At 40.0% G+C, this 27109-nt stretch overlaps 1 protein-coding gene across 1 annotated transcript; it reads left to right on the top strand.

Annotated features, from left to right (window-relative positions):
• The first annotated feature begins 4339 nt into the window (after window positions 1-4339).
• Window positions 4340-27109, top strand: LOC137941291 (uncharacterized). Its single transcript, XM_068786635.1, has 11 exons — window positions 4340-4773; window positions 5058-5088; window positions 5734-5747; window positions 5823-5873; window positions 6360-6429; window positions 6765-6831; window positions 6937-7004; window positions 20297-20420; window positions 25937-25976; window positions 26242-26309; window positions 26488-27109. Exons 1-11 carry the CDS (start codon window positions 4588-4590, stop codon window positions 26498-26500), a joined length of 732 nt encoding a protein of 243 aa, XP_068642736.1. The 5' UTR covers window positions 4340-4587; the 3' UTR covers window positions 26501-27109.

Genomic DNA, 27109 nt, shown 5'->3' with positions numbered 1-27109 from the left:
ATGGTTGTTGATAGGTTGCCTTTATCCCCAAGATAATCGCTATCATCACTATCTTCATCCTCATTTACACTTGTTAATCGGACCTCATCACCTCCTCCACCAAGCTCATCGTTCGAATCATCATCTTCCAATTCAAACATATCATTGTAATCCTCTTTACGTATATAATTATGTAATATGCAACAAGCTATTACAATTTTCATCTGGATCTTATAAGAAAATGGAGGAGCGTCTTTCAATATTTGGAATTGAGCTTTTAAAGCTCCAAAAGTTCGTTCAATAGTATTCCTCAAATAAGAGTGCTTTCAGTTGAATAACTCTTTATCATTTCTAGGAAGGTTGTCTCCAAATTCTTGTAGATGATAACAAGTTCTTCGATATGGAGCCAAAAATCCTGGCATATTTGCATAACCAGCATCGACTAGATAGTATTTACCTACAGTACAAAATATTTTCCACCTAAGATAATTAAAGATAAAATAGAACAAAATTACTACATAAAGATATATTATTTACCTTCAGGTATAAATATAGGGTTTCGGCGAGTCAACGCATCCTTCAGTACATGGGAATCAGCTGCTGATCCCTCCCATCCAACAAGTACATAAGTGAATTGCATGTCAAATGTACATGTTGCCATCACATTTTGTAAGAGATAACCCTTTCTATTCCAGAACCTTTGTTATTTTTCAAGTGGGATGTTTGCTTTGATATGAGTTCCATCAATAGCCCCAATACAATCCTAATTATATCATTTCAATTAATACAAAGTAACTCTAAATATTAATCTAGAATTGTTCATTAGATGCCAAATGATGTTACCTTAAAATATGGATAAAACATTGGATTGTTTAAAATCTTCGAGTGAGTCCGTTCTGAAGGCCGTTTGATGTAATAAGGCCGAAGTTTGATAATAGCATTCAACACCTTATTGAAATACCTACTAATAGTCCAGTTTGATCTATCAAACATCTCTGCTGTGACACTATACGATTGTTGTTGACCAATAGTTAGGAGAAAATATGCAAGTTGTTCTTTCACTAAGATGGTCTTTGTGGGTGATAAAAATCCTTTACTATAAAGTATCTCTGCCATTTTTTTAAACACAATTTGATTCATCCTGTAAACTTTTCAAAATTTAACAGGTGATTTCTCTAATATCTTTTCCAAATAAATCAGACCACCAATCCTACAAGGATATAGTGCACGTCTATACCTATGGCTGAAATAGTATATTCCCATCATGTACATAAGACATGTGAATGCTATCATACTCACAATCCTATTTTTGTCTTCCTTGGAAACCTGCAAATACAATCACCACAACCACAATGACGACTCCAAAAATAATTCTTGTTTCTTCCTAACACAAAAACATACCCTTATCTTCAATCATAACCTATTTTCAATCACACCTATATCCAAATCATATCCAATCACACATCCACAATATTCATCCACACAATAAAAACACAACAATCATGAAAACCCAAATCTTAACCATAATAACATTCATAATCTATCAATGATATGTCTTATAATGTCATAATTAAAAAAAAACATAATTAAACTTCAAAACAATCGTCCCAAAATAGATAGTGTACTTGAAACTATTGACTACATTTGACTAGCACGATATTTAAGCCAATTGAGTCGTCATTCCACTGGTAGCTTCATAAACATGTCCTTCTTCATTTGCGTATCTAACAATAGAGGAGCACGGAACATCAGCTCATCTGGCAGGTCCGGGATTTCCGTGAGGGCTTCATACCAATTGTCTCTGGCGGTAATAGGTTTTATAACTTAATGCAATACCGCGGCAATTGAGTTCATTGTATCAAGGAACATGAAACTGTCATTGGTGGACTTTTTTGTTCTCTTTCTACGACTTGAAGTTGACGGGTTAGCACTTCAAGACTCATCAGGTGTCGACTCAATCTCTGTAAAGAATGGCGAAGGAGTATCTCTACCTAAATCGATATCCTCGAGCATGTCCAAACGTGAATTTTCTTCATCATCCTGGACATCATTGCACATGTCTTCGCCATTTTGACTTACTATCCCCATGGCTATTGAGTTTCCCACTACCAAAGCCAATTTGTCAAAAAGGGGACAACCTTGTTGTCTATACTTTTTAGCTTCTTTATGCTCCTATAAGAATAAAACATCATTTAGATGGCTTGGAATAGAGTTCTAGTAATGCGAAAAACATACAAAATGATTTTCAATACATCATAATTTATTGACCTTGATATAGTCTTGCCATACAGAATGACATGCAGTAACTCGATGTGTGGTTGCATCCCAACCGAACCCACTAGTGTTGAGACATCTCATTATTGTTTGGTAAGTTTTCTTCCATGATCTTGTTCGATTCTTGAGCTGCTCAATAATTTTTTTATTAGCTGCGCCTTCATTAAACCTATTGACACAGTCCAAATACACCTCATGCTTCCAAACCCCATTGGGCATCCTGTTCCCCATATTGACTTGCTCAACCAAGAGATCGAGCATTTTGTTGTTATCATCGAAGTTCCAAATGTCATATGATCTAGGAGTTTGTTGTCTTCTTCCAACCATTTATAATCTAAATCCTAAAAGGTCCTCGTGGAATTTTTTTTTATCAGACAACCATTACCCGTCGTAGTAACTAGGGACACACGAAAACACAACCAACAAAAAACAAAATACCATGTGGTGGATATTTATAACACCAAAATCTCCTCACCACGTAGCAAGAGCATTCTATAACACTTCAAACATATTCAACAACATTCTAAAAAATTTCAAAATTAATTGAACTAATTTCATTGCATATGACTAGAACAATGCAAAAGCTAAAGCAAACTCATCAAGTCCAAATTCACCGAACACCCCTTGTAGAGCTCTATATGACTTCGCAGTCAGTACGAACCGTACATCGTCAGTGATGGGGGTCGGATTTTTTTGGCTAATAGACGCCCGTGTAGGCGACTCAACCTTGTTTGAATTGGACTAAACCCCCTAAATCCTAAACCCTAACCGAGAACCCTAAACCCTAAAACCCTAGTCCTTAAAACCCCTAAAAGCCCCAAACCCTAAATGCTAGACCTTTAAACCCTTAAACCCTAGACCTTAATCCCCTAAAACCCCAAACCATAAACCCTAGACCTTAAAACCCCTAAAAGCCCCAAACACTAAACCCTAAGCCCTTAAAACACTATCACCCCAAAAATCGAGAACCCTATTTTTTAAAAAAAAAACCATAAACCCTAATTCCAGACCTAAAGAGTAAACCCTAGACCTTAAAACCCTGAAAGTCTCAAACCCCAACTCTAATCCCGAAATTAAACCCCATCAAGACGAAATTGAACCCTAAATCCCATAAATCCTAACCCTAAATCCCACAATTAGGCAACAATCAAGATAAATTACGCACATAAATTAAAATTAAATCAAATATGACACTAAATTAGTTGAAAAAAAATAGGTTTTCGGCTTACCTTCTGAAATTTTGGGAAAACCACCGCCAAATGGGGAAATCTAAGCCCAATCGAAGAAATCGACGTCTAAATGTCGAAAATCGAAGGGATTTGAAGGATATCGAAACCGGAATAGGTTAAATCGAAGGAAATCGAAGGGGGGGGGGGGGGGGGGGGAGGAAAGAGAAGAGCGAGAACGAGAAGGGAGAGGGAGGCCGAGAGAGAAAAGAGAGAATGAGAAGGGAGAGGGAGGCTGAGAGGGAAAAGAGAGGAGATGCGTAGAAGAGAAGAAGAAGAGGGGGCGAAAAAAATCGAGCGATGCCGAGAGAAAATTGAGAGTGAAAACGAGAGAAAGCAGAAAGAGCGAAGACGACAGGAAGAAGATGGGGCGAAAAAATTTGTCGGGAGACGAAGGCCGAGGGAGAGGGAGAGGAAAAAGGGAAATGACGATAATTTTTTCCTTTCAGGGGGGGGGGGGGGGGAAGAAGCAACGCGCGTCGCTTGATTCAGGTGGTTGATTTGGAAAATCGGGTTGAATCAGCTTTCTGCAATTTTTGCCTGAGAGAATGAAATAGTGTAATCTCACTTCAATGTAATTTATTCTACACTAACACCATTATTTAATGAACTAGGTAATGCGGGGAGAATTCATTCCACTTCATTGTGGACTAACCCCTCCTAAAGGAAAAATATTAGCATTTTTGTAGTTTTTTTTATAATAGTGAATGAGAGCTTTTGATTTTTGATTTTTTATTTTTTTAGTTCATTTTAGTTTTTCACCATTTTCTTTTCCTCTTTTATGTGCATTTAAACAAGATAAAACTATGTTTCTCTTCTATTTTCTCTCCCATAATTTCTTCCCTCCCAAACAAGGGAAAAATTCATTTATTTTCCTTTCTCTTCTCATTCTCTTACTTTGTTTTTGTTGTCTCCTTATTGTGTGCCGCCAAATGCAGGTAGGTACAGCCGAGCATAGAATTTAGAGATCCTTGCACATCCTGGGTCTCAGGTCTCACTCTCTGTCATCTCTCTCCCCACTTCTCGTACTTTCTCCGTACTGTTTCATCTCTGAGGCTGTCAGAGACACGGTAAGAACCAGAAAGCTCTCTCAGAAGGTAGAGAACCGATGAATGCACTGATAAGACGTTTCCCCAGAGCCCTTTGTACTGCCGCTTTACATTATTGTAGAGATCCCATCCAGAAAGCAGCTGCCTTGCCCTCAGGCTTCGCCAATCTCCCTGAGTCATGTTCACCTCTCTTCACTCCTTGGACAGCCATACAGCTAAGAGGAGTTAAAGCGCTCGGAACAGATGTACACATCAATCCTTTTTCTCTGTGTTGAGACTTTTTCTTTGTTTTTTAATTTTCATCTTTTGATCTCTGAAACAGTATTATTGACATTTTTTTTAAATTTTTTAAACTGGTGAGCTTTATTGATAAAGAAAGCAATACAAAATAACACAATTAGTGGAGCATTCCAGTTACTATAAGAGATTGCATGGAATCTCCATTCTTAGCTAGAGTTAAATAAATTTCATTTACTTCATTTTTTGTTTAATTGGTCAAAGTTCATACCTTTAATTCACCTTAATGCAGGTCAGGCTTGGTAATGTCATCCAAAGAAAAGGTATGATTTTTCACTGTTTGTCTCTAGTTACCCTGTAAACAATATTTTCTAAAACTTTTTATTCTACCTGGTTACTGTTCTACCTTCTACCCTTCCATTCACACTACTCCCCAAGACTTCATATTAGGAATGCCCATGTGGCCAGTGAGACAAAGGCCCAATCCCTGCACACTGTTTGTTATGAAAAAATATGGTTAAAGGTTGTTTTTTAACCAATTACCTGAATAATAAAAGTTTTTTTTGTAATTTTGGATCCCTCCAAATGTAAATTTCCAAAAGTTTTCCTTATGCAAAATGATGGCGTAACTTAAAGAATGTTTAGGTAAAAGTAACATAGTTATATGCTCAATTAATATTATTTCACATGTTTTATAGTGTTTCTACTTGATTTATAGGTTTTTTAAAATTACATTGTGAATTTTTGTCTGATATTTTAAACATTTTATTTACCCATTTATTCAACCAGTTACCTGGTTACCACAGGGTTATTGGGTAAATAAATTGGTAATTTAGCAGCATTTACCTGTTTTGAACAAAGCAATGAGTGGAATTGATTTTTGTTAATTGGAATGGGTAACAGAATGAACCTTACCAGCCCCAATTTGATCCTCTACTTGACAATTTGGATGGCACCATTTTTTTCAGGGCGCATTTATCAGGTAATGAAGCGGATAAAAATACCCTTAGCACGTATGGGCAAATGATAAGGTGCCTCATTTTTGCTTGCTGTACAGGTTCTAAAAGCACAACATACGCAGCACGGAAGAGGGGGTGCCACCATTCAGGTAGTTTGCAAAGATTATGAAGTTCTTGCTTTGCCCTTATTTTTCATCAGGCAAGTTCTTATGTTTCAAAATGGTTCTGACTTTGCTCTAGATGATGTAATAGACCCTGACATTTCAATAAAATAAAATATTCTCACAAATTTTAAGAAAACTAATTGTTGTGATATATTCTCATCATTTTTCAAAAAATGTCATTTTGACATTTAAAAAAAAAGTCATGTTGTATACTTAAAAAATTCGTATGTTTTTTTAGCAATACATTTCTCTTGAGTTTTAGGGTTGTTGGTCTTTATAGAAACCTTGTTATCAATTTACTCTTTCTAGGTCTTTAGAAGAGAGCAAAAGTTAGACCTAATTATAACCTTCATTGTTGTTCCCAATCTGATCTTACTTTAGAGCCTCTTACTTAATACTTCAGCAATATTTTTTCCAGCAATCTGCTAAATTTAATGGTGACGTTACTGTAGATGTATTTTTGTCTAACAGGTGGAGCTTCGTGATGTTGATACGGGGAACAAGATCACTGAGAGATTTCGTACGGATGAGGCAATTGAAAGTATGTCTCTGTGCACCTAGATAGCTGGGACCAGATCTTTTAAAAATATAGTTGCAAGGAATTTGTGCTTGGTTATTTTGAACCTTTTTTTGCAGACCAGCATCATCTGCTTTCCTGCTGATTTTACATGTCTGTGGTCAAGTTGACTTCAATCTTTTGGACACTGATCTCTCCATTTTGAAAGAAGAACGTCTTCTGATACTTATTTTTCTTTGTCATCTCTCTCTCTTCCCTCTCTCTGGCTCTTTTGGTTTATTTATTTTTATATTAATTAGATGCTGTTTAGAATATTGGGCTATAAAGAATAATCTGCCTTTCCTGGTACATGCATGCAGGAGTTTTTGTTGAGGAGAAGTTCTACACATACTTGTATCAGGAAGGAGACTCTGTCATGATAATGGAGTGGGTTCTTGGTTCTTTTTTATTTTATATTCTTTATTGTAAGCTGACTAGATATTTATGGACACAATAAAGACAGTGAAGAGGTTTCTTCTGGTACTTGATTAGGCCAAACACGTTTGAGCAATTGGAAGTGAACAAAGACCTGTTTGGCAAGTCTGTTGCATACTTAAAAGGTATTTGAGTCTATTTTCCAACTTCATTGCAATATGATACATACTGCTAACTTAAAGAAGGTTCAACTGGAACACCTCTTGCTGTTGAGTCCAGCTTGCTGTAACTCTGGTATTAGGCAGGCTGCTGTGAGCAAGGTGGAGTGTATCTGATTGTAACATCTGGTTGTAACAACATCTGGTTGGAATAATATTTACCAACTGTTGGACTAAGTTCGACCATAGCACTTCTTTGTCTTCCTCAACCTCCATATTGGTTATGAAGAACCTTTCAACTATCATGATTTTTTCAGTTACTTTGCATAACCTCTCTGATGGATTGCATGTTGCAAAACTATTTTTACATGTGAGTTTGTGGGTTTCTCCTCTGCATATGCTTGCTTTGATGTTTAATGAGTTTAGAATAGCAGCAACTCTTGCCTATTGTTGTTCTCCATAGAATATTATTACGTTGATCAGTTTAGGTAATTTTATTATTTTCTTCAATGCCGTAGGCTCTTTCTTAATAAAAAAGTCTTTAGTAGGTTTCTTGCTCTGCCACTAGTTGACACGGAATTGGATTCACTTCCAGACACTCTATAATGTATTGATGCTCCTAGTATGTGATACTGGTTTTTGCTTTTGATATTTGTTAGGAATTAGATGCCCTAATTCAATACTAATGAGAGAAATAATTATTGTAGAAGAATAAATAATCAAACATGAAAAACACAAGATTTATACAGGTTCGTTTCAAGGTGAGACTACGTCCTGCCTTCCGCCGCTGTAATAATTTACCATGATGATGAAGTAGTCTACAAGAGAAATCGCACACACTCAAGTGTTTTTCTCTAACGTCTCTCAGTCGCAACTGATGATCCTTCTCGATGATAACCATATCAACAACGCCCCCAAATATAAAGAAAAAACTAGGGCAACCACAATACAAGTGTGAAATCCCCAAACTACCCTTAATGAAACACCAATCAATATTCAAAGTCGATCCGCGTATCTACTCTACGTAAGGTGTTAATTAGGCTCCACAACTTAATAATCTCTCACTTGGAGACTAATCTTTCATCAATAGCTTCTTTGCAGCGGCAACAACTTCTCAATCCTTAGATAGAACTCCAATTGAAGTTGCACACAACTTCAGTTTCTCAATTATAACAGTCTTCGTCAACATATTAGCCGGATTTTGACTCCCTTGAATCTTCTCATGTACTAAGACTCCATCTTCCAGAGCCGATCTAATGAAGTGATAACGTACCCGTATGTGCTTTGTTCTAGCATAATAAACAAGGTTCTTTGCTAAATGAATAACACTTTGACTGTCAATACAACACATTCTTCCCATGCTTGAGACCTAATTCTTCTAAGAAGGACTGCAACCATACCATCTCTTTGTTAGCTTCGATCACGATGACATATTCTGCTTCAATGGTAGAAAGAACAACTATCTTCTGCAACTTAGAGATCCATCTAATTGTTGTACCACTCAATGTGTATACATATCTAGTAGTACTCTTCCTGCCATCAATGTCTCCAGCCATGTCAGCATCTACATAACCCTGTAATCCCAAGTCTGACTTTCTGAAACATAAGGCTAAATCCGCAGTGCCTCTCAAATACTTGAGAATCCTCTTCACTGCTTCCCAATGTTGTTTACCTGGATTATTCATATATCTACTCACACATTTCAAAAAAACAATATATCTACTCACAACTCCCGCTGCATGAAGTTTATATTTCATAAAAAAAAAAAAAAAAACTCCCACTGCATGAGCTATGTCTGGTCTAGTGCACACCAATGAGACTGCCAATAGCAGAAGCATAAGGCACATTGGCCATGTAGGCTCGCTCCTGCTCTGTAGAAGGTGACTGCTCCTTAGATAGCCTAAAGTGACTAGCCAAATGAGTACTCACTAGTTTTGCATCATTCATGTTGAATCTGCTTAGCACCTTCTTCACATATTGTTCTTGTGACAGTGCAAGACATCAGTATCCCTAGTAATCCTCATCCCAAGGATTTGTTTTGCAGCACCCAAATCCTTCATTGCAAACTTCTTGGACAACTCCCTTTTCAACTTATGTATTTCCTGTTTGTAAGCACATGAAATCAACATGTCATCAACATATAGCAGTAAAATGATGTAGGAATCATCAAGGTTCTTCACATAATAGCAATGATCTGCCTGACACCTCAAAAAACCATTACTATTCATAAAGGTGTCAAACTTATTATACCACTGTCTTGGAGCCTATTTAAGATCATACGAGCTCTTTTGAAGTTTGCACACCATTTTCTCCTTTCCCTGTGCTTTGAAACCTTGTGGTTGCATCATGTAAATTTCTTCCTCCAAATCACCATGAAGAAAAACTCTCTACATCCAATTGCTCTAAATTCAAGTCTTTATTTGCCACTAGTCCAAGCTTTGTTCTAATAGTAGTCAATTTCACTACTGGAGAGAAATTCTCAGTGTAGTTAATGCCTTCTTTTTGTTGAAAACCCTTTGCTACTAGTCTTACCTTGTACCGCTTGCTGCCATCATGTTTGTCTTTTATTCGGTAAACCCATTTATTCTGCAAAGCCTTCTTCCCTTTTTTTTAACTCGGTCAGCTGCCATGTTTGATTGGATAACAGTGAATCCATCTCATCCCTCATGGCCAACTCCCACTTGATTGATTCATCAACTTGCAAGACTTCCTCATTACTCTCTGGTTCACCTTTATCAGTCAACAAAATATAATTCAACGTAGGGGAGTATCTCTGTGGTGGTCTGCTAGTTCTGGTTGATCTCCTGATTTTAGTCACAGGAATGTTTTGATTTACTTCTGGGGTTATGTTTTCCTGGTCTTCCTGGTCTTCCTGAACAATATTCTCCATCTCAATAACTGGAAGATCTCTCAACTGAATCACTTCAGACTTCTTAGCTTCATTATTTGTGCCCTCAGAATCTGTTCTCAACCTGTCTTTATAAAGGGCACCTTCATTGAAGATCACATCCTTGCTCCCGAAAACCTTACGACTTTGGTAATCTTAGAAGCGATAACCAAACTCGGTACCACCATAGCCAATAAAGAAACATTTCTTGGATTTAGCATCAAGTTCACTTCTAACAGTAGAATTAATGTGGATATAAGAAACACAACCAAACACTTTCAAGAAAGAAAGGTCTCTTTGCCGCTCCAACCTGTTCTGGTATTTTGCAATCCAATGGTGTTGAAGGACATCTGTTGATCAAATAGGCAGCAATGCTAATAGCCTCAGACCAGAACATTTTTGGTAATCCTGCATGTAATCTATGCTCCTAGCACGCTCGTTCAAAGTCCTATTCATCCTTTCAACCACACCATTCTATTGAGATTTTCCAAGGATGGCCTTCTTCATCTTGATTCCATTATCAGTACAATACCGTTTGAAATCATCACATATGTATTCTCCCCCATTATCTGACTGCATGCACTTCACCTTCAAATTTGTCTCATTCTCAACCATTACTCTCCATATCTTGAAAGCATCAAAGATATCAGATTTTTTTTAGGAAATAAACCCATACTTTTCTGCTTGCATCATCAATAAATGTAACATAGTAATTAAAACCACCAAGGGAGGTAACACTTGAAGGTCCCCACACATTTGCATGAATTAACTCCAATTTTGCTGTCTTTCTCTCATTTCCAGCCTTAGAAAAGCTAACCCTTTTCTGCTTGCCAAATATACAACCTTCACACAAATTGTTGTTTACAGATTTCAACCCTGGTAGCTTCCCTTTGGACTGAAGCATTTTCATCCCCTTCTCACTTGTGTGACCAAGCCTATAATGCCACAAATCAGAATTAGTAACAACATCAACAACAACAACGACCGTGTCCCTACAAATAGAAGTGATGTATATAGTTCTAGTTTTAACTCCTTGTGCAACAACCATGGTTCCTTTAGTGACTTTCCAGGCAACACCTTTAAAAGTCACACTATGTCTTTCATCATCAAGTTGCTCTACTGAGATAAAATTATGCACATATTTTGGCACATGTCTCACCTTGTCAATTTTCCACACTGACTCATTTAACATCCTCAAACTGATATCACCAATACCGACTATATCCAAAGGTTTTTCATCAGCAAGATATACTTTCCCATGATTTCCAGCAACATGATTCTCCATGATCTTGCGGTGTGCAGTGGTGTGAAAAACTGTTGAATCTAATACCCAAGAGTCAATAAGGCTTTCAATTGACAAGAGTAAAACATCTTGTACTTCTTCAGTCACCGCATCCGCAGCATTGTTTTTCTTTTCATCATTCTTTGGTGCTCTGTAGTTCTTCTTTGTATGACCAGACTTGCGACAATTCCAACATTCCCCATTCCTTCCGAATTTGAATTTGCTTATTCCATTCCTTGACTTCAATCTACGGTTGCCCTTGTTGGAATTCCTCTCGAAGTTCCTGCCCTAGTATCGACATTTAGGGCAAAATTAAATGTCGACGATTCTTCAAAGTCCTTTCTATGAACTTCCTCAGCAATAATAGTATCCCGAACATCATTAAAGATCAACTTCCTGTTGTTTACAAAATTGCTGACTGCAACCCTCATAGGCTCCCAACAATTTGGCAGAGATGCCAAAAGAATTAAGGCACAAACCTCATCGTCAAATTTAATATGAACGGAGGTCAATTGATTGACAATCGTGCTAAACTCATTCAGATGTGTTGCCATTGATGTGAAGTGGTGTGTGCCTCTTTTTACTGTACAAATAATCTTCAATCTGCATCTTCCAGAATGCAAAATCCATACCATCAAATTTGTTGATTCCAAGTGCTGATCCTTCTCCGCTAGCCATTGCTCTCAATCACAAACCAAACTCTAATACCACTTGTTAGGAATTAGATGCCCTAATTCAATACTAACGAGAGCAATAATAATCTCAGAAAAAAAAAATCAAACACAAAAAACACAAGATTTATACAGGTTCATTTAAAGGTGAGACTACGTCCTGTCTTTCGCTGCTGCAATAATTCACTATGATGATGAAGTAGTTTACAAGAAAAATTACGCACACAAGTGTTTTTCTCTAACATCTCTCTGCCGCAACTGATGATCCTTCTCGATGATAACCCTAACAACGGTGCCCCTAAATATAAAGAGAAATTAGGGCAACCGTAATACAAGTGTGAAATCCCCAAACTACCCTTAATGAAACAGTAGTCAATATACAAGGTCGATCCACGTGCCAACTCTGCGTAAGGCGTTAATTAGGCCATTTAAAAAAAAAACGTTAATTAGGTTCCACAACTTAACAATATTTTCCTATCTTGAGTTGCAACATCAGGTGAATCTGAGCATTGTTGATAAAAAAAAGTAGAGAGCGAGTGAGATGGGGGTCGCCCAAGGAGTAACTCCCTCCCACCTACCAACTGGGAAACGGAGAAATCAAACGACCATTCCCTTTGACCCATCTCTTCTAGTAAAACAGTGCATAGGACGGGGCGATGATCGAACTAGTCTGGGGAAGCAGCAGCAACAACAACGACAAAAAAATTAACTGGAAGAAGAAGACAAGGAGGAAGAAGGAAAAAGCGAAGCAAAAGATAGCTCAGGAGCGAAATGGCAAATTGTCATTTCGAGAACCTCACGGCGAAGGATTCTAGTGGAGGACCTGGCAAGATACGAATTCCGGAAAGGAAAAGCCAAGCTAACCTTTCGGAAAAGGAATGAGAAGAGTGGGGAAGCAATCTAGATACATACACAGGAAGGGAAGAAAAAATCCTACATCTCCCTCTCGATCTCCGCAGTTGACTCTTTCCTAGACATCTTCGGGACAATCCAATTGAGCACCACGGGAAGAAGATACGGCAGATCACTCTTCACCGGGTATGTATCACGGTGGATTACTTGAATGCGTCATCACCCAGAGACGTGGCCCGTTGATTATGGGTATGATATACCTACCACAACTTTCAAATTTTGGCATGGGATGGAAACGGTTTGACCAAACACTTCGGCAATTAACCACACCTGAAAAAATCCACTCAAAACCAAGCACTTCACACCAACAAAATCCAAACTTTTCACCTCTGCTTGATATTCCACTAAAAACAGCTCAGATCACCCCAAACAACTGTCTATCACCAACACCCTTCCCTTAAACCTCACTGCACAAAAACCAGTTTTCCATCTCACTGCCAACCCACATCAAAATTGAGGGCACTCGTAAAATGGCCCTGGCAGCGGTCATAGAGGTCCCAAATTTTTTTTTTACCAGCGAGCAAATCCATGAATGGATACAAAAGCGAAATATCATACCCCAAGCAATCACCAAAGCTCACGAGGGAAGGTGGATAATAAATTTTAATTCGGAGGAGGATCGTCGGAAAATACACTCACTGAAGACAGAGACTGAATCCCCGATCCTACACATGATGAATTGGAGACCAGAACTCATAGCCCCCCTTTTGGGGCAATGGGTGATCATCAAAGGACTTCCGGTGGAAATTCGTTGCAGGCATACTCTGGAATGCCTCACAAACATTTTCGGAGAACTCATCTGGGCTGAAAGCCAACCAGCGAATCTCCACAAGGAGAAAATCTTCATCCGGCCAAAATCACTGGTAAGTGGTTTACAATTTTTTCACATCTCTTGCGGAAAAATCGCAGCATGGGTCTCCATGGAATTTGGAGACCCGGAAATCCTCTTGGCAGAATTTTTCAACTCGGAAGAAACCTCCCGATGTCTGACTCAGGCTGAGTCGAATCACCCAACACAGCCAACTCGGAAACATAACTCGGAGTCCAATCAGACATGGGTTCCGAAACGAATTCAGTCCCAAACTTCAAATCCAAACCACAAAACAAATCTCAAAAAAATCCCCTCACTACCGCTTTTGAATGACCCATTAAATGCCCGAGCCGAAAAAATCCCACCAATACCAATACCCTCGACCACAGTGCCACCACCTGTTAGTCGGGCCTCCCAAAAAGCCGCCGTCTACCTGTCACCAGCCCCAAAAACAAATCTCTTTGAAAAGATATTTTAAGATGGCCCTCCGCCGGAACCATTAGCTGACAACTATATTTTTTCCACAACTCTCGCCATGTCCCCAGTGCCATCATCACCTGACAGAACCACTGTCAGCACCCTTTATCCTATTCTCATAAACCACACTACCCCCTCATCACCATTTCCATCAAACTCTGTCACGTCGAGACACACAACCCAAGGAAACCCCGCCTCCCCAGCTACCACCCCCTCCATTTCACGAGAGCCATCATCACCACGTCAAACCACCCCCTCCATTTCCCGAGAGCCATCATCACCACGTCAAACCACAACCCCCCATGCTAAGCCCATACCTATCTCACCTTCGAATCACTCCTGGCAGCCTCGATTCCCGGCCAGTCTCTTTCAACCAGCAAAAATTACCTTTTCAAACTCCACATCCACCGCAGTCATACCCTTTCTATATGCCAACCCCGATATCACCAATTCCGAAGTCCCCCCAACCCCCACAGACACCCACCTGATCACGCCGACCTCTCGTCCCATCGTATTTAAACTTCCCCCAATTTCACCACCCGAGCTCTGTCGCCCCTCCATCCGCCACCCTACCCAAAACCCCTTGCATCCCGGGGACCACCATTCTTGATTACCCCCCGCCGGACTTTCTCAACTCTTTCATATGCCACCTCTGCAATCTGCACTCCCCGAGGATTATCAACTTCGGCTATCCCCCACCTGATCACATCGACCTCTTTGAGACCTGCCACTTTCACATCTCCCCCTTGACCCACCCGCATCAAATCATCCCTCTTCCCGTACCTCTTTTCACCATCCCATCAGACCCTTCCCCTTTGATACAAGTTTCCCAAAATGCAGATTCTCCTCGAGCCCCGTCAAGCCCCTCCCCTCCATCCCTCTCTATTTCGAATCCCAACAACGCAAACTCCACCTGGGACTTCGATCCCACATACAACTCGCCAACCACTTTATATATCCACTCCCCCACCATTCTCTGCCCCACCCCCCCTTCGAATTCTCAAACCATACCCTGACACCATGGAGACCTCAACCCCCGAAACAAAACCCCCCGCCACCACCCCGTAGACCAAAGCCGAAAGAAAATATGCCACAACCCCTTACACTTATACTTACTCCAGGAGGAAAAATAAAGTAAAAGGCAAAGTTAAAGCTACCACCCCCCCACCTTTTCCCACTTTAAATTCCCCTCCAGTCCTCCCCATGGAAACCCCCCCTAATTGGTTCGAACTTCCTCCAACCTTCCCCTCTGAAATCCCCCCCACTTGGTCCGACCTCCCACCAACTCTAATTCCAAACCCCACCCCAACCATGGCCATTGCTCCCAATCCGCGGGATGATCTTCTCCTGTTTCTGCTGGAGCAAGAACAAAACTTCCCACGGGAGGATTTCTCGAAAATGACGGAGCTGGCAACAATCTTCTGTTCAGGCTACCTTGAAGCGGGTAAGGTGGCGCAGAATATCACCACCCCCCATTCTACATGATTGTACTGTCTTGGAATGTTAGAGGGCTCGACTCTCTGTCTAAGTGAGCCCTCATCAAAGCAGCCTTTTTGATGTTAAACCAAAAATAACTATACTTCTTGAAACAAAGCTGCAGTCTTTTGACTACTCTCTTGTCAGTGACTTATGGTATGACTCTAATCATGCGTGGGCCAATGTTGATGCAATTGGACATTTCGGTGACATAGTTGTCATCTGAGATCCAAAATCATTTGATGCAATTTCCGTTATACCGGGTCATTTCTCAATCGGTCTCCGTTTCCTTGATCACAACCTTGGAACTTCATGGGCGCTAGCCGGCATCTATGGGCCTACTCGACACCGAGACCAGGCACCCTTCTGGGAGGAAGTCTTCCAACTCGTCCCATCATGGGACCTCCCTTGGCTTCTAGGAGGAGATTTCAATGCGACGCTTCTCTGCTCAGACAAAAACCCTCCTGCAACCAGAACCTCATCATCAATGAGAGCCTTTTCTGACTTCATTAGCAGTCTAGGTCTCTCTGAGATTCCTCTCTCAGGGAAAAAATTCACTTGGACAAATTGTCAGACCACCCCGGTTTTGTCTAAGCTGGACCGATTTTTTGTCAACAATGAATGGAACCTACTTTTCCCTAACATCTCTGATCAAGTCCTCAATAAAATCGGATGTGACCATTGGCCTATTCAAATCAATACAAATTGGGAACGATCTCCTTTTCGCTTTGAGAATGCCTGGCTATTGACTGATTCTTTCATTCATTCCTGCAAAACCTGGTGGCTCGAGCAGGAAAATCATTCGAACCCGGGATGGGCTCTCCCTCTGAAACTCAAAGCCCTCAAGGCAAAGATCAGACTATGGGAAAAAAATCACTGAATATCTTCTGCTTCCCGGAAAGAATCGATTCGCCGCCGCATCTCTGAGCTAGATCTACTTGAAGAACAATCTCTCCTTCTGATTTACTTGTTAGAAATCATTTAAACTTAGAATATTTGAGTTTTCTTCGATCAGAGTCTGTTCATTGGAAACAACGTTCTAGATTTCGATGGATGACCGAAGGAGATGGAAACACAAAGTTTTTCCATTCCATCGCTTCGGCCAGGAGGAGGACTAACCGTATCACTGCTCTCTGTTATGAAGACCAAGTGATAACAGATAGAACCTACATTTCTATCCTTTTGGTGAAGTACTTCACAGAACTGTACTCAGAAGATTGTTTCAGAAGACAGAGAGTCCAACAGCTCGAATTCCAGCGTATCTTTTCTAAAGATGCTGCAGAATTGGAAAAACCTTTCTCATCAGAAGAAATTGAACGGGCTGTCCTCGGCTTGCCTAAAGATAAAGTCCTTGGACCAGATGGCTTTAATGGTGAGTTTTACCATTGTTTTTGGGACCTCTTAAAAATGATATCGGTGCTTTCATTCACAATTTTCACTAAGTGGGAATAGCTCATTGTGGAATCGGTGCATTTTTTATCGCACTTGTTCCAAAAAAGTCAAATACGGAGCTACCCAAAGACTTTCGTCCCATTAGCCTCACCTCCAGTTCATATAAAATCATTGGGTAGCTCATTGTGGAATCGGTGCGTTTTTTATTGCACTTGTTCCAAAAAAGTCAAATACGGAGCCACCCAAAGACTTTCGTCCCATTAGCCTCACCTCCAGTTCATATAAAATCATTGGGCGTCTCTTGGCAAATCGGCTAAAAGCCATCCTTTCCAAGTAATCAATCCTTGTCAAAGTGCTTTTATCCGAGATAGGAATATCCTGGACTCTTCTCTGACTGCTCATGGACTCCTTGATTCTTTAAAAAAATCATCCTTGCCAAGGTTTGTTCTGAAAATTGACTTTGAGAAAGCTTTTGACCGGGTTGACTGGAAACTAGTTGATTTTCTTTTTGACCGAATGGGTTTTGGCACAAGGTGGAAATTTTGGATGAGGAGTTGTATTTCTTCTCCTTCTTATTCTGTCCTAGGAAATGGAAAACACATGGCTATTTCAAAGCTTCTAGGGGGATTAGACAAGGAGACCCACTATCCCCATTCATTTTTACTCTCATTGGTGAGTACCTTGTTTCAATGCTCCGTTTTGCAAAACGTTCGGGTTGGTTAAATCCTATCTCAGGAGATCCGAACCAAGACATTCATATTTTACAATATGCTGATGATACAATTCTTTTTGGAGAAGGTTCCATGAGACAAGTTTCCCACATGAAAGCAGTGTTGAACATTTTTGAATTAACCACTGGTCAAAAGGTAAGCTGGGCTAAAACTTCAATCTTTGGATTTAATATTGAATCCTCTGTTCTCAATTCGATGGCGAGTTATTTGGGCTGTAAGGTTGCGTCTCTTCCAAGCACTTATCTAGGCCTGCCTCTGACTCCGCTATTGCCTACAAAGAACGCTTGGTTCCCAGTTGTTGAACGTCTCGAAAAGCGTCTCAAAAAATGTCTCGCTTCTTGGAAAGGGAAATATTTATCCAAAGCTGGTAAGTTGGTTCTTATTAAGTCCTGCCTACATAGTATTCTGTCTTATTTTTTATCTTTGTATCATTGTCCTGCCTCTATTAGGGATAGAATAGAGCTTTTAAAAAGAAGATTCTTATGGGATGGGCCAAATGGGGAACAAAAATATAATCTTGTAAAATGGGGAGATGTTTGTAAACCTATTATTATGGGGGGGGGGGGGGGGGGGGGGGGAGAGAGCTCGGGATTCGGGACATTGCTACAACGAACAAGGCCTTGCTCTTGAAGTGGATATGGAAATACAACATGCAACCCAATCTGTTATGGCGCCAAATGGTAAAAATCAAATCTGGGAAAGACAATGGGTGGTGGATGGATGGGGGGAGACTTTACAAGTTATCGCCCGTATGGAAGAAAATAGCCTAACTCCTTCCTATCTTCAAGTCTGCGGTCAAATGCTATATAGGTTGCGGCAGGAAAACTTTGTTCTGGACGGATTGGTGGCTTGGCTCAAGCTGCATCAAGGACAGCCATGAATGTATTCATCAACTATCAAGAACTCATAATTCGATGGTTTTAGACCATAGGCAGGCCTCGAGCGATGGGAACTTACATCTTTGGCGAGCGTTGAATGACATCGAAGCTCTGGAAGCAACTGACTTGGTAAAAAAGCTCTTCGAAGTGAAAATAAAAAGCTCATCCGATACACTTATCTGGATGCCAAACAAGCAAGGTATGTTTTCTACCGCTTCTGCGTATCACCACATGATTTCGGGCTAGACACTCCAAGCAACACATCCAGCTGCCTTCGCATGGTCCTTTCATATTCCTGCTCGCGTAAAGTTCTTTATCTGGACTATTTGCCATAAGAAAATTCTAACTTCAGACGCTTTACAAAGACGAGGGACTAATGTTCCAAATCCTCTATGCCCGTTCTGCAATATGTCTCCTGAAACCGTAGATCACACCCTATTGCATTGTGAATATGCTCATATGATCTGGACCAATTTGATGAACAAAATAGGAATTCTATACTGGCCATCGCAAGATTAACATAACACAATCCTCACTCTGGTCAGCGCACATCTCCCTAAATTGGGAAAAATATTAATATCTTGTTGTGTTGGGCACGTAGCGTGGATTTTATGGAAAGAAAGAAACAATAGAAAATTTAATCAGAAGTCTCTCCCTTGGAAAATTCTATGTGATAGAATTGTCGGGCAAGTATCTTCTTGGGTTCTTTTATGAAAGGAATTCTGTGATTTACAAGGGGCAAACTTGCGTGGAAATTGGCGAACTATTGCAGAAATGTCATTTCCGGCAAAAAATCTAGAAATGGTTGAATGGTCTAAACCCCCTTCTGGCCATTTTAAACTAAATTTTGATGGAAGTGTCCTTGGATGTCCGGGACCGGCTGGATATGGTGGAGTAATTCATGATAAAAATGCAAACCTTCTTTTTACATATGCGGGCCCAATTGATATTTCTGACTCTACAAGTGCTGAGCTACATGGGTTGTACAACGGGCTGAAACTATTCAAGCAAAAAAAGGAAGGTGTCCTCTTAGTTGAGGGTGATTCTAAAGTCATTATCAACTAGTGCACGAAGCCTTCCAACCTCCTTGGCATCATTGGGAGTTATTTGACGAAGTTTGTAAGTTAATTTCTGCATTACAGTGTAAGTGGAATCATGTTCCTAGATCTGCTAATTACTTAGCCGACGTTCAAGCGAAAAAGGGTGTTTCCCTCCAACATCTTGTCGTGGAGGAAAGTCTTTTTTAGCTATCAAAGTTTTGTATCCTCTCTTCATTTGTAATACATTTACACATTTTTCTAAAAAAAAAACATCAGGTGAATCTACTTGCCTTCTAGTGATATTTCTATGCATATTCTATTCATAAAAAAAAAGTTAGGTTTTCATGCTTCTCACCTTTAATTATTGAAGGAGACTCAAAGACTATCATCAATTGGTGTTCAAAAGATAGCTCCCCCCTGTGGCGCCACTGGCCAATCATTGATTGTATTGCTGACATTCTGTCATCTATTCATTGTAATTGGAATCTCATTCTTAGATCAGCCAACTCTTTATCTGATAAATTGGCAAAATTCGGAACTTCCCAGCAATCTCTCATTGTTTGGGAAGGCTTCCCCCCTTTGTTATTTGCTCTTTTGAGCTTTTGTCTTAATAAAATTCAGCATCATTTTAAAAAAAAAAAGGTTGACAATTATTTACTTGTGCAGTTCTTTATTTAATTCAACCAAATGTTGTTGAATGCATATTGATGGATATTGCAAAATGTTGGTTGTGGAACTAAATTTGTGACACATGGCAAACAGAGGATATGACAGTTACATTGCAAATCTATGATGGAAAACCTATGTCTGCATCTGTTCCAACACGTGTGACGTGTACTGTTGCTGAAGCTCAACCTAATACCAAGGGCTTAACTGCTGCTCCCCAGTATGACTCATCCCCTTTACTTTCACCACTTCATTGGAGGGTATTCAATTTTTATTTTATGTCTATTGGTCTATTTAAAATGTTGATTGTTGAATTACTGGAAAAGAGAAATAATTCATTGACTTGATTTTTTATTTTTTTGATAAAGATGTATTGATATTAACAAGAGAAAAATTACAAAAAGAGGAGGGATCAGATCCCTTACAACAAGCGATTGTAGGGTAGCTCCCTGCTTGGCAAGCACTTCTACTGCATAATTTATGGATTTCGAAATGTGAGACCAAATACAAGATAAAATTGAGGTAATTTCTAGAATCTCCCGAAAGATGTCCCAAAAAATCTCCCTTTCGCACATTCTCCGAACACCAACCCCCTTGAATCCCATGTCCTTTCAACTTCGATATCCCTACTTGCCCTAGCCCTGACACCTCACTTGAACACTCAAACCATCCCAAACACGTCACCAGCTAGATCAACACTACCTATCACATCGAAACCTCTACCATCGCCCTTAGTCAAATCTTCTACCTCTTCCCACCACATGTCAATGGCGTGGATATCGCCCAACTTCTAAGAAATCTTCTCCCCGCACCATCCTTGAACTCCTCCCCACACCCCTACCCCCCCGAATCCTGTGCCATCAGATCACCAATCCCTCCTCTTTGAGCCTCGCCCCTAACACTTGTCTGATCCATACCCTCTCAACCCCCTACTCTAGCAGCCCCTTTACCTACTCAGATATCCACCTCAAGCGCCGCCCTCTCCACCTCCTCGACTCTTCCGCCACCTGCCCTGATTCGAGGAATATCTTCCCCTTGATCAATGGTCCTCCCCTGAGCTTTGAAAAAAGGCCCCTCCCCCCCTTCCCAATGCGACCTTACCCCACTCAAGTACTGTGCCTCTTACGCATTCCCCGAAAACACAAACCTCCCCTATCCCGCCGCCATCCAGTCAGAAAAAAATTTTGAAAATTTTCTGCGATCTGAACCTTCCTGATCCTTCTGACTCTTGTCCTTTCGATGGATGGGAGATTGTTTCAATTGTCTCGAACTTGACTCTATCTATATGTCATCACACACACACTCAAAATTTCTTGCCACCCCACCCACATCGAGCCACCAAGTCCCCAACTTCCAAAATAGTCCACTTAGTACTTCCATAAGGCAATCCCCCACCCTTCCGTCAGACTCGGGATCCTTCTATGATGTAGAAGATTGGTGGGTCTCAAACCCCAAGGATTGTCCTAATCTTATTGAATGGCACTGCCAGTTTGTTTAAATACCCTCTCCCCCCACATTCTTTGTCCAACCCCTCTGACGACTGTTAAGCCCAAGTCTAATAATCCAATGGGGGCCTCAAGTTCCGCCAAAAAATCTCCCAACTCCCCTTTTAATCTCACATACTTCAGAAGAACTCTGAAAAGAAAGCCTCCCATCACCCCCTTTGATTTCACTTATTCCAGAAGGAAGAAAAATGAAAATAGCCCACCAAAACCAAGCACTCCTAAAAGTCCTCCACCCAATCCCCTCCTTCCAAGACCTGATTATCTGGCAAATTTCTCTCAAATCTCCTAGATTGAGGTTTAAGACAACTTCATCCAGTTTCTCAAAGATCAAGAGCACAAGTACCCTCTGTAGGAATTCGAGGAAATGACAAAGTTAGCGTGGGAATTCTGAAAATCTTACCACGACTATCTCCAATGCCCTGAGGAGGATCTCACCCCACCCCCCTCAATGATTGTTCTCTCATGGAATGTCAGAGGAATCGACTTGCGCTCTAAACGAGCGATTATCAAGGTGGCCCTTTTTGAATATAAACCAAATATTGTAATATTGGTTGAAAGTAAGTTACCATCTTTTGATAATTCTGTCGCTCGTGATCTTTGGTATGATTCGGGCCCTGAATGGGCGAAGGTTGATGTGAATGGCCCAAATTCAGTTTAAGCCACTCTCACTCAGCCATGCCAATTCTCTATCGGTATCTTTTTTTGGGACCGATCCTTGGGGACATTTTGGGCCCTAGCTGGCATCTATGGACCAACTCGCCACAATGACTGTGGCTCTTTTTGGGAAGAAATCCTCCTCATCCAACTTTGGGACCTGCCTTGGCTTCTTGTTGGGGATTTCAATGCCTTTCTTCGATGTTCTGAAAAATGCCCTCCTGCCATTGGAACCTCTTCCACAATGAGAGCCCACTCGGATCTCATTTGAAGCCTTGAACTCTTTGAAATCCCACTCTCTGAAAAAAAATGCATTCGGTCAAATGGCCAGAACCCCCCTGTCCTCTCCCAACTTGATAGATTCTTTGCAAATAATGAGTGGTTCCATCTTTTCCCCAACATGTCAGGCCAAGTCCTCAATAAAATTGGCTCCAATCATTGGCCGATTCAAATCAATACACCCCCCCAACTTGGGGTCGATCTCTGTTTTGATTTGAGAACTCCTGGATCCTTGATGAATCCTTCAATTTTGATCTTGTTGTATGATGGCAAGAACTCTCTCATCACCCTAACTCGGGTTGGTCGCTCCCCTTTAAACTCAAAGCCTTGAAGACGAAGATCTGCACATGCTCTCTTAACCACCATGCTGCTGCTGCCTCTCGGAAAGATTCAATCCGCCACTGCTTATCTGAGTTTGATCTCCTCGAAGAGCAAAGGTCCCTTTCTTTTCTTGATTTACATTTCAGAAATAAATTGAATCTTGAGTTTTCAAATCTTCTTCGAAATGATACTATGCACTTGAAACAACGAGCTAGAATCCGTTGGTTGGCCGAGGGGGATGGAAATACAAAATTTTTCCATGCTATTGCCTCGGCCAGGAGGAGGGCTAATTGTATCACATCTCTTTGTCATGGAGACCAGGTGATCATGTATAGCCCCTCCATATCTAACATTCTTGTCAAGTTCTTTTTAGATATTTATTTCGAGGAATACTTCAACCGTCCTACGCTATACCAGCTTAAATATAAGCGTATCTCCTCTTCTGATGCAAATGAACTAGAACGCCCTTTTAGTCCTGAAGAAATTGATCTGGCCTCTCTTGGCCTTCCTTAGGACGAAGACCTTGGTCCAGATTGTTTCAATGGTGAGTTCTATCACATATTCTGGGGAGTTGTAAAAAAATGATGTGTATGCCTTTGGTCAAAATTTCCACCAAGTTGGTATCACTCACAAAGCAGTTGGTGCCTCTTTCATTTCTTTAATTCCAAAAAAAATCCAACTCAGCCCTTCCCCAAGATTTTAGACCTATTAGCCTTGCCACTAGTTTTTACAAAAATCATAGGTCGAATTCTTGCCAACCGCCTCAGATCATTAATCCTTGTCAAAGTGCTTTTATTTGTGGTTGAAATATTCGACTCAGCATTGGCAGCCCATGAACTCCTAGACTCCTTCAAAAAATCAAAGTTGCCCAGATTCGTCCTGAAACTTGACTTTGAAAAAGCCTTCCATCGTGTCAATTGGAAACTAATTGACCAGCTTTTTGACAAAATGGGTTTTGGGACCCACTAAAAATTCTGGATGAGAAGTTGTATCTCTAATGTGTCATACTCTGTCTTTGTTAACGGAAAACCTTGTGGTTTTTTTAACACAATTAGAGGCATTCGGCAAGGGAACCCTTTATCTCCTTTCCTCTTCACTCTCATTACATAATACCTGGCGTCTATGGTCCATCTTGCAAAAAATGCTGGTTGGCTTAGCCCCATCTTTGATGACCCCAATCAAGATATTGCCCTCCTTCAATATGCTAATGATACCATTCTCTCTGGTGAAGGAACAATAAACGAAATATTTCATATTAAAGCCTTGCTTAACTTATTTGAACTCTCATCTGGACAAAAGGTAAGCTGGAGAAAATCCTCCATCACTGGCTTCAATATTGATCCTAATGTGTTGAACTCTACGGCGTGTTATCTGGGATGCAAAATTGCTACACCTCCTTGTACCTATCTGGGCCTCCCTCTGTCATCTGCTTTGCCTTCCAAAAGCTCTTGGCATCCTGTGTTTGAGTGTCTGGAGGGCCGTCTGGCTTCTTGGAGAGGAAGATTTCTCTCCAAAGCAGGTAAGCTTGTTCTTATTAAGTCTTGCCTGCACGGTATCCCAATTTATTTCCTCTCATTATATCGATGCCCTGCTTCTGTCCGGAAAAAAATTGAACTACTCAAAATGAGATTTCTGTGGGGAGGACCGAACGGTGACAGGAAGTATAGTCTTGTGTCATGGGTGTATACTCCTTCGTATACTCCTTCGAGTGCTTGGTTTTCTTGTATGTGAAGAGAAAGATGAGGTGTGAGAGAGAGTGAGAGAAAGAAGAAAAGCGGCAGAGAAGATGAGCGTGAGATGAAGAGAGAGATGAAGGTGAAAGCAAAGTGAGGAGATTAGGGCAAAAGTAAATCACCCTTCCTCAAATGTAATATTTATACTAAAACCTTTAAAGTACATATGGCAATAGTGCTCCCAACATGAGTTGAAAGAAAAGAAAAGACAATAAAAAAAATTACATAGAGAACTTTGAAATTAATTCTCGAACAATATTGAAGATCAGCTTGCAGACTTCTTTACCAAGGTCTTGTTAGGTTTGTGATTCTATAAATATGTGACAAGTTCAGAGTATATGATACATACCATCCAGTTAGAGGGGGAGTGGCAGAAAAGTATAGGCTTGGGCAAGTTATATATATCAATTTTCTGGTTATTTTGCTCTTTAGTTATTATTACCTAAGGGCAGTTTAGACTTTTTATTGCTTATCTCACTTAATAAATACTAAGGAAATTTTTTGAAGTGGTTAGAAAGGCTTAAAGAATGCCATCGCAGTGGAGTTAAAAAATTAGAGGGCTGGTGTAAAAGAAGGGCTCATGTATCAAATCCTAACATGTTGGCATGAGGAGAAATAAGATGCTACATACCATGGGATTATCTGTCTCCTTTAGTTAACTCTATTCCAAGCTTGCCTCTATCCTTAGTGTCTTTTTCGCTGTTTTTTTTTTTTTTTTTTATTGTTCTCTTTTTGCAGTTTTGCTTGTTGTCATATTTATTTTCTTTTATGTATTATTTTTCTCTTTCAGTTTTTGTGTTGTTCTTGTCACTTTCACAGTCTACTCACACAAGTTTTATTTTTTTGGCGCAATTGATTTTTGTTCTTGTATGGGTTGGTGCCGGCTGAAACTTTAAATTTTCATAAGATTATGGATGAAATGTGAAATTTAATAGAATATACAAAGGAGTTTGCTTGCATTTTCAGTTGACTATGCATAGATTATGTTTTTCAATTTATTCATATATGGTATATTCTTAATAAGAATAAAATACTCTTCAAATATCCAAAGCTTTGACCCATGAAATGCTTCTAAAGAGTAAAGTGGGGAGGTGAAAGGCAACTGTGAATGATATACTTGGAAGTCCTTATCTTCAGCATGGCTTATATTTCCTTTATAATTCTTTTCTTTTGTAACATTTGAATAATCCTTTAGCATTTTCTATAACTTAACGCGCTTATTTCCTAATTGCTTATAAATGCAGGTATAAAAGGGTTTTACTTGACAATGGATTGACAGTGCTGGTAATATTATTTTTTCTCTCTAATCTCACTGTAGTATTATTGGATCAGTGTTGTTAGAATATATATTTTTTGTATTCTTCTGTTAATATGGTTGTTTTTTGCATTAAAAATGACAAATTTCTAACTTTAGGTATTTCAGTTTGTAATTACACAGGGAATGGCTTCTTTAGCTTCTTTGTATTCTTTTCTGTTCCTGATGATGCCATTATTGCCTATTGCCTTTGGTTGTCTATTAACATCATTAGATTGCTTGATGATTTTCTAGGCACCACCATTTATTAAAATTGGAGACCGGATAGTTATCAACACAGTCGATGACTCATATATGACCAGGTTGGTCCTACCACATTTAGTCTCTATAGTTCATAGTGGGTTTATATTAGATTATGTCAGATGTAGGTTTAGGAATTTTTGTTGAGAAATTTCTTACCAACTGTGATTGCACATCTGTTTGTGGGGTTTTCCTATTCTTTCTGTAACCTAAACAGAATTTCATGACTCATCTTTCCAGGGCCAAGGAGTAGGACCGTGGTCCATTGAGCGTTTGTATTTTTTCCAATAAGAGAAGACATGTTTGTGTTTGCACTCATAGCTACATGTTGCAGCACGCTCATGAATTTGTTGGCAGGTTGGACTTTTGGCTCAGATAACGAGAAAGAAATTTCGAGCGGAGGCTTTTGTATTATTTTTATTATCGACAAGGTGAAATAGGAATTTGCTGATTTTGCTTATAGGACACGGTGGATGAAATATGGTTTCGCATGACTGTTTCACTCATTGGAGACATAAGTGTATGCTTGAAAGGGTGAGGCCAAGAACTTTGCTTTACCACCAAGAGTAATTTTACTTTCTACTTTTTATCCTCTTGATTAGCACGCTGCTGCCCTTATTTCCATGATTGCTATTCAAGGTTTCCAGTAAAGCGACAAATATGGACTGTTGTACTACGAACGATTGATTGTAAAGGGCTCACACAGAGTAGAATAACATGATGTTGTCTGTGTTATAATGCGGGCATGTAATGGTAATATTAGCTAATGCATCATCGTTATTAGACCTCTGATTGCACAGAGTGACATACATAGTTCATACTTTATATTAGATATAATATCGTATGAGAGCCACATTGTCGG

This window comes from Aristolochia californica, unplaced genomic scaffold (genome assembly GCF_029961685.1).
Source record: "Aristolochia californica isolate CCGP_79_NKW_82.1479 unplaced genomic scaffold, dmAriCali1.0.hap1 SCAF_9, whole genome shotgun sequence".
NCBI classification, from domain to species: Eukaryota; Viridiplantae; Streptophyta; class Magnoliopsida; order Piperales; family Aristolochiaceae; genus Aristolochia; species Aristolochia californica.
Note: the sequence above shows the minus strand (reverse complement) of the source record. Positions and strands in the feature narration are given on the sequence as shown.